Source organism: Neophocaena asiaeorientalis, unplaced genomic scaffold (assembly GCF_003031525.2).
Source record: "Neophocaena asiaeorientalis asiaeorientalis breed wild unplaced genomic scaffold, Neophocaena_asiaeorientalis_V1.1 scaffold114, whole genome shotgun sequence".
Taxonomy (NCBI): Eukaryota; Metazoa; Chordata; class Mammalia; order Artiodactyla; family Phocoenidae; genus Neophocaena; species Neophocaena asiaeorientalis.
The window spans coordinates 11,101,466-11,109,996 of record NW_020173116.1 but is presented as its reverse complement, the minus strand read 5'-3'; the positions used below and the strand labels follow the sequence as shown (position 1 = coordinate 11,109,996).

Genomic DNA, 8,531 nt, shown 5'->3' with positions numbered 1-8,531 from the left:
TCAAGGATGAGGAAGAGATTTTTTTAGAACTTGAAATTGTAGCCCTTTTTCATTTCCAAACTAGTTACTGTGTGTATCTGTGTGGGTAAAAATACATGTCTATTAAGAATATATAATTTTTTAAATTTAAATAATTTATTTTTATAGCTGTATCTAAGATGTAAAGTTTATATAGCCTATTTTTTTCAAACTATTTACCACACTTTGATTCCAGCCACTCAGTGAAATACTAGGTGAGTAAACAGTGTTTACCGAATGAAGTAAACTGAGGCCAGCTTCCATGTGAGGAGCTATTGGAATAGAAGTTGTCTTACTTTGAGCTCTCATTTCAACAGACAGCCTCAGTAGCTTTCCATAATAGCAATTATCTTTGAAATCCACCTTCTGTGGTGCACTGTGGATAGGAAAATATGTCCTTGATTTTATACTGAGTAGACTGCTCTTTGTATTTTAACACACACAGTAGGGAAAGATGCTTTAATTCTTCCCAGTAGCCAATGAAGCTGACTTTTAAAAAGAATACTGTGACAGATCAAGGTAAATTGCTTTTGATGATTATGGAAGTGTGAGTTCTTAATCAGTGGCTGTCAGCTAGAGCTTTCCTTAATTCAGAAGTTTGAACCCTAAGTTATAAATAGAAGAGACTGGAAAAATTATAGTACTCTTATTTCTAGAAACACAAGTCTTTAACAGCAGATAAAGAAATTAACAAGAGAAGACAGAAAACTTCAGTACTTCGAAAGGAAAATGTTTCCTTTGATATGCTTTTCTTAGGTGGAAATAAACATGATAAAGGGTCAAATATTACTAGAATTTTTGCTGAAATATAAACTTGATAAAATGCTGGGAATCTGGGGAATGTCAATGAAGAAAGATTAGTAAATGAGAGATGGAGTTAAGGTTTTATTATTTATGGCAGTAATCGATTTCCTTCTGACAATTGTCATGAAGACCATTTCTTCACAAATAATGTAGAGACAGTATTTTTTCTTTTTAACTGAGAGCCTCAGGCAGCCTGTGGAGGAGGGCAGCGTACCCATGGATGTGAACACCCCGCAGGGTGTTGCCTGCCATGCTGTTTCCGGGCTTCCCATCAGAAAGCCACGACGCCCAGAGGGGAGGCGTACACACAGCACCTGGAGCAGGTAATAGCTCTTTGCATGCTGTCCTTTTAGGGATGTTGAATCCGCAGAGCCTCTCCTGAAAGACTGCTCCCTCCCTGTAGTTACTGAGGAATGATGACACTAAAAGGCCGAATTGCAGTGTGTCCCTCAGCAGTTGGCTCTCTGTGGGCGCACGATGACAAAACCTCCGGAAGCGAACCTCTGGTCTGACCTCAGTAATGTCAGGGCAAGATTTCCAAGATAGGCCTTTCCAGCGAGCTCAGATATTTTTAAGAAAAGATAATCAGTGAACCTTGGGGCAACTTCAGGGCTTGAACGTGCAGTAAGTACCTCTCTACATGCTTTATGACATACTTGCTGAATCAAAGACCACTAGACTCATGAAAACAATAACAGTAATAGACCTTCAGGAACCGGGTGTGCTTTCACTTGGACACAATACCCAGCGTAACCAGATTCCCCAGTAAGATGGCTTCGTTTGGCTGTAGTCTCCCTTTGAGCACATTAAAGTCGATGTGATCAGTGAGGGCTGAGGTTAAGGTAGCATGCAGATATCGCTAACTAGAACCTGAGGTAATAACATGTTTTAGTCAATTTGTTTGGGCTCACCGTAAGCCCTGCTTTGAGATTTACAGAGCATGGGACGTTGGCCTGAACCAGAGCTCGTCTTGCGTGGCGCACGCTGTGCTTCTGTGACGCAACCACCAACCAGAAAAGCCACCTACGCTTTTCCCAGTTAATTTCGTTTTTGAAGTTTTAAAAACACTTATAAGCATTTCATTCATCAAAAATACTAGTACTTGTATTACTGGTTATGAAAGTGAAACGTCTACAATGTCATCATCAGCCATGCAGCTAGAGATCTGCCCTTGTTCTAACAGCAAAGTATAAATATAAAATAAGTTGTAAATCAAAAAAAGTATTTGCACTACATTTGTTTAAAATGAGTACAAGAAAAGTCAATCCATTCTTTTTGATGAGTTGTAGGCTTGTGTATTAAGGGCTAAAGAGAAACTTGGGAACACTAGTACTTTCTGCTGGGCTGACTACAGTTACTGAATCCCAGGATTATGGAAGTCCTTTCCTCAAGGATTTTCCTCATAAGAACAGTAGTGACTGCATAAAAAGAAAAGACCAGGTACAAAAGGAAACTAGCAAAATCTCTTGGTACAGGGTGCAGGAATTTTAACAAGTATGTAAAAAGTTCTTCCCATGCGTTAATTTTCCATTTTAACCCTCAAACTATTTTAGGGATATCACCCTAATATCATTTAAAATAGATATGTGATCCACTGTTCACCACGGGGATGTGAGTCGTCACAAAATGCATGATACAGTACACGCTACTTAAATTTATGAAAGTATATCTGTATTCTATAAGAATAAAAATTGAGTGATACCACTTCCTTAAAGTTATTTAACGAAATAATACTGTTAAAGAGAGGTATCTGAAATAGTTAAATTTTAGGATCGCACACACTTTTTTTGAACTTTCTACCCTAAGATGTCATCTCCTTAACAGGTCTTCTTGCTGTCTTCTTTTTAACAGGTAATTTGAAGATACTAAAGCTACAACAGATTGGAACTAAAAGTCCAGAGAATTCAAGGTGTGGTTTTTAAAAAACATGACAGTTAAACTGAACTCGTTTGATGACACTTAAAAGTTGACTGCAGTTTATTGAATCCCAGGATTATTGTTTCTTTTATTTCAGGTAAACTTTCTTCTACTTTTAAATGTTTAATGAAGAACTTTTTGCTGGTGGTGTCACTGTATCTTGACTGGTTTTTTTTTTTAGTGTTCTCTAAATATAATTACTGTTCTTTGTAAGCTATTTATTTAAAATAAATTTGAAAACCTCTCCTCTGTCAAGTAAACACCAGTACTGTAATCTGGAAACGATGCACAGTGGTCTGTCTTTAGTCTCAGGCCATGTCTGGAGATGTGCCCACAGAAGCACACTTGCAGCTCCAAACCAGTGTGTGTAGCACATCTGCGGTGGCTCGTGGACACCCCGGGGGCAGTGACCCTGCTGAGCTGCTGGCACGTGCCCTGCCAGGTGAGGCTGGACGGGAGGATGCTGTCTTCTAGTTCCAGCTCAGAGTGTCAGCAGGTGTCCTTTCGTGCTCTGTGTAGTCCCACACGTCCGAAATGCTGTGCTTCTCGTTGGTGATCTCAGTTTGGAACGGACCCCAGGCACAGTGTTGTCGCCCTGGCCGCTGCTCCTGAGCGCTGGTGAGGTTCCTCACTGAGAAAACTCGCGGTAGGCAGCGAAGTGCATGCGTCCCGGGGCTGCCGGCCAGGAGGCTCAGCGTGACCAGGAGGCAGCAGGGCCTGGAGCCTGAGGTTGGGGGGCTTGCGGCGAAGCGCGGTCGAAACTTCGCCATTCCACCAGAGAGTATGTGAATAATGAACTGTTTCTTTGCCCAGTGGTAACATGCAAAACGGTGATGCCGGCCATTAGGTGTTGAGAGAGGTCAACTGTTGCCACCATTTAGATGTCTGAAGGTGCACCTGTTATACCAGTTTGGGTCCTTATTTCCTTGAAGCAAATATACTTATAAATCACTGCCCTTCGTAAGAATAACGAAGCTAAAATTTCTCATAAATCTAAAAGGTGGGAATCTGTACTCATCTTAAAACCCCTCGGCTTGGTATCCTTTAACTTTTGCTAAGGGTTGGATTGGAAGGTGATTCCTGTTCCTATGAAGAATACGCTTTGAAAGTACCTCAGCAGACGGGGAGTTTTTCATGATGTCTTCGAGTGAAAAATACACCAGATAACAGAGTTCATAGAAAACTTTAATGTAAGGCACTGCTGTCCAGAGCTAAATGAGGGGTTAAACAGCCCACAGGACGCCACGGGAAGGGCACAAAGCCCACTCGGCGAGCAGCCGTGCAGCACGGCCCCCGGTGCCGTCCTTCCTCCTGAAGTACCGACGCCCTTAGACTGTTAACAGGAGAGAAGGCCCAGAAAACTACCAGCTCTTATAGTCTCGGAAAAGGTTTCTAAGAATTCCCACATCTGTAGGCAGCCCGCTGTTGTCTCTTAGGTCCCCATGACAAGAAAGGATGAGGTACACGGGTGTCCGAGGCTCACACTGCGCCCAGTGAGAGGTTCAAGGGTCAGAATACCGTCATGTGGTGATGACTCAAGACCTCGGGCAGTAAGGCAGGTTCTTGAGAGTGTCTTCAATTTACTCTCACTAAAAACTTTCAACGTTGGAACCTCAGGAAAACGGTATTCGTGCCTTATCTGAAGCCCGTGACTGACATCTTAAGCAAAAACAGGCACCTTGCACTTCAGTCCCGAAGACCTCATCTACTTTGTGCAGTGACTTCGTTTGGGATGACATCCCCAATGGATAATCATCAGGGAGACACCTACAAGACACATTCGTCCAAGTTCTCACCAAAAATTCACCTAAAAGAAAAAGTCATCCAGGAAAGCAAAACTTTGCTTTAAGTGGATAAACTGGTGTTTATACGCATTAAGCCAAGCAATCACTCAGGGTCTGAACACTTTTAAAAATGAAAAGCACAGCATAGCTGAACGATGAACAGATGGTCCCGACGAGCTATCACTTGGACATCTTGGTCTCAGAAGGTGTCTCCCCAGTGTCCAAGGTCTTCAACAACCGGAAGAGGCCTGCGGCTTCTCGTATCCTGCTGAACTCAATACAGAAGGCCTGCACTTCTATAAACAAGTCCTGCACGTTGATGATTTTGTTACGGATCAAGGACTGGAGAAAGACACACACGAGACGCACCAGACGATTCTGAAAAAGAAACCAATTTTAGTGTGCGTTTTCTGGGCAGGTTTTTATAAAATTTACAAAAAATTCTATTACTTACCTGCATATATTTATCTTTAATTTGTTCACAGGTAGAAATGCAATTTGATATATAAAGGTGAATAAATTCAGGAGGTAGATCAACAGCTGTAGTTAGTCTGTTTCATAAAGTTAGAAAGGGCTGTTAATTTTATTTGCTAATAACATTTTAAAACACCGTTCACCATAAAATATAAAATTTCCTTTGGTCATTTAGTGAAAAATTCTGATATATGATCTAGTTACCTAGTTTTAAATAAGTTTATGCAAGTAAACCTCGGAGGCCCCCCGCCGCCGCCGCTAATAAGTGACACTTCCTTTTCTTAGGTCTACACTTAGCATTACATGTGCAATACGCATTGAGCACCATGTCCCTGTGTGTTCCTGGCTGAATCAGAATTCATAGTTACCGTCCAGGCTCTAACAACCCGGGCAGTTATTCTGTCCACGTAAGTACCGCTTACTAACCTGATTACACACAAGTGCTATGCAAGGAACACATGTGAAGAAAGGCGTGGTAGTAACTGGACAGGACAGTGTGTAACTAAGTGCTAACGTGTGGCGTTTGCACAAAGAGTGATGTAAGTGAAAGACTCGGGAAAAGTCAACAGGGCAAATGACTTAAATGGAAACCCAAGGAGAGAAGTGGTGTCCTTCCAACTAAGTGGATAATCTGAGTGAACTGTGGAATCGGGGACTGGCGTGGCACACTCAGGAGCTGGTGGGAAAGCCCTGGCTGGAAGGTAGCAAAAGGCACCTTGGTCTAGAGTCTTCAAGGGGCGGCTGGTGTTTTCCAAAGGATTCTGTGAAATGTTTTAAGGTGGGGTGGGGGGAGGGTAAAGTAGGAATTTCATGCTCAGATAAAGGTGTGTGCTGTGCTAACTATACAGTATGAATTTCCAAAAGTTTTCTAAACTTATTTGATTATAGAACTTTTTTCCACAAGGCTGAGGAACCCGTGCTCCAAGGAAACACAGCCGTAGGCTACCGGCGACACACCTGTGGGTGATGCACCATGATGGGGGTGGCGCACACAGAGCAGACCCTGTCCTTGAAATTACTTCCTTGAAATTACTTCTGCACCACTGATAAAAAGATGGGTATTCTTGGACTAAGTGCCTAACGGCTGGTTTAGACAGTAAGCGGGCACTTAGAGCATGGTTGGCCCAGAGGCCCCGAGCAGGAGGCAGTCCCCAAAGAGGAGTGAGTCTCAGTAACAGAGAAAGGCCGAAGGCCTGGATGAGGGCGCAGAAGTGAAGCCGCAGGTCAGCAAGCGGCCAGCCGGTTTTGCCGGCACAGAAAGTGAAAGGTGAATACCTTGTGCTGCCCTCCACAGATCTGCGCTCTCCTACACACACACTTGGGATCCCTCGGCTTCCAGCCAGGCTTTTCCCACCAGCTGATTATAACTTCATTGTGGCTTTTTTTTTGCTTTGGGGGGTGGTTTTTTGGCTACACAATGTGGTTTGCAAGATCTTAGTTCCCCCACCAGGGATGGAACCCGGGCCCTTGGCAGTGAAAGTGCAGAGTCCTAACCACTGGACCACCAGGGATTCCCAGGACATACTCTTTAGTACAGCTTTAAGTAGGTTAAAAAAACAATCCCCAACTTACAAACGAGTGAGTGTTCAAAAGATGTGCTCTAATTGAAGTGCAGTTGCGTAGCACTCAGAATGGACCTCCCCATGAGCAGAAAAACTATATAATTTAGCCCCCAGAACAGGACACCACATGGAGCGGAGCTGAGGATGAGAAGCCTAAACTGGGACCACATCAGGCAAGCCTGCACATATGGCTACACTACCCACAGACAGCTTAATCAACAGTAGGCTCCCAAGCTAACCCCCTAAGCCTGTGGAATTTGTAATTTACCTAAAACATGTTTGTAAGCAAAATAACAAAGTGAGAAACCACTATTCAGAGCACATAGAGAAGGGAATGTATTGTTTCCCTGACAGTTGATGACAACGGAGCAAGGAGGCCAAATCAAAGAAAGGTTCAGAGAACAGTGCGAGGAACAACGAATTCTAGGAAGGCATTCCCAGAATTTTCTCAGCTCCTAGACCCATGCTGATAACAGCTGTTAGTCTCTAACAAGAAATAATGCAGTGTCTGTAATCTGTGTAAAGAATATACAAGCATACACAGGAGATAAATTTTAGCAATTGAGTTTCACCGATGCTGCTACAAGCGCTAAATACTTGAAATACTCCCCACGTTCTTGCTAGTGGGTGTAAAGTCACATGCGGTCAGCACTAAGGCTCAGATTATTATTTAATGGGTTTTCTCAGACTAACAGTGTATCGGGGAAAAAAAACTGCTGCTGCCTTTTCCCTTCTAATCATTGAATCCGGATCTACATTACACACCCCTGTCCGCATTTGATGGCGCACAGAAACTTACCGGTTTACAACTTCCATTGAATGTAATGACATGTCCATATTGACCAGAACCGAAAAATACTCAGTGATCTGGCTTGACTGCATTAACTTCAGCAACATTTCTATGGCGACCAGAGGATTGTTCTCCACCAGGTCAGGAAGCTTGGCTGGGGTGAGGCCAATATGATAGACAAGTTTGGGGTCCTTTTCCAACTCGCCAAGGAGCTAAACAGAATCAGATTTTTAGAAAGAGAAAAACAGAGGTTCCTGAGTCAAATCGGAAATTGTCTTTCCTTTATAAAGAAAAGGTACAAAGTTCTCTGCACTGAACCAACTTTATAAATGTCTTCCTTCAAATCCATGAGCATCATTCTCTGATATTTTAAACTTTACACTTGAAACATCAGATACTAACATCAGGCACCTTCACGACAGTTTATACACGACACTAATGCATCCAGGGCATTAAACCAGAATCAGTATTGTTTGAATATTGTCCGGATTTTAACAATACCATCCTTAAGTCCTTTGTAGGTTTTTTGTTCCCTGTCATTTGTTAAAAATAATCTTACCGACTAGTTCTCCGGAAAAGCACAGATCACAGAGATCATCGGGGAACATCAGGAACCAAAGCCCCAGCCAGCGCCGAGGGGAACAGATGCCTGAGAGGGGGACGGGCGGGGGGAAGGTCTGTCTGCCCCGCACACTGCACACACTCAAATAGGTGTCCTCAAAGACAGTTTCTTCTGCCAAATTGGTACGTTCTTAATGTTCTGTGCTCCTTCCCCTGTCTCCTTGTATGTACACACGTACTGTTTCATGATGGCCTGGTAAGCAAAATGAACTACGCTGGCGATGTATCTCCTGGCAAGTTCTAACGTGGAAGTGTACTAACTGAAGAATAAACTTCACCAACCGGAACCGCCCACGGTGTCCTGCCTTTCCCCCCCCCCCCCCCGCCCCCGCGGGAAGTGTCTCAGTTGGGTGCGGGGGCGCTATTTTGAATCCACCATTAACCAGCTGTGTGATGGGTGCTCGTTTACCTTCCTGGTTAAATGTTAACGATTCCGCTTACCCTCCTGGAATCCTGTCCAGCCTAGTAACAATGTACATAAAGCGCCCAGCAGCGCAGAGCAGGAGTGAGCGCCATCCTACGCTCCAGAGTCAAACTCATCCCAAACACAAGTCGCTAGGT

The 8,531-nt window shown here is 43.5% G+C and overlaps 1 protein-coding gene and 1 non-coding gene across 2 annotated transcripts in view; one reads left to right on the top strand and one right to left on the bottom strand.

The window, feature by feature from the left end:
• Nucleotides 1-1,227: 1,227 nt before the first annotated feature.
• LOC112399084 (small nucleolar RNA SNORD89) lies at nt 1,228-1,341 on the top strand. The gene has a single exon (XR_003003162.1). It is a non-coding gene; the product is annotated as a small nucleolar RNA SNORD89 (small nucleolar RNA).
• Nucleotides 1,342-3,907: 2,566 nt separating this feature from the next.
• The window catches only part of CNOT11 (CCR4-NOT transcription complex subunit 11), an 18,901-nt gene continuing 14,277 nt past the window's right edge, over nt 3,908-8,531 (bottom strand). The window contains exons 5-7 of the mRNA XM_024743715.1: nt 7,359-7,561; nt 4,978-5,074; nt 3,908-4,901 (exon numbers count right to left, since the gene is read on the bottom strand). Coding sequence (XP_024599483.1) covers nt 4,704-4,901; nt 4,978-5,074; nt 7,359-7,561 — 498 coding nt within the window. The 3' untranslated portion in view covers nt 3,908-4,703. The remainder of the gene's footprint in view (nt 4,902-4,977; nt 5,075-7,358; nt 7,562-8,531) is intronic.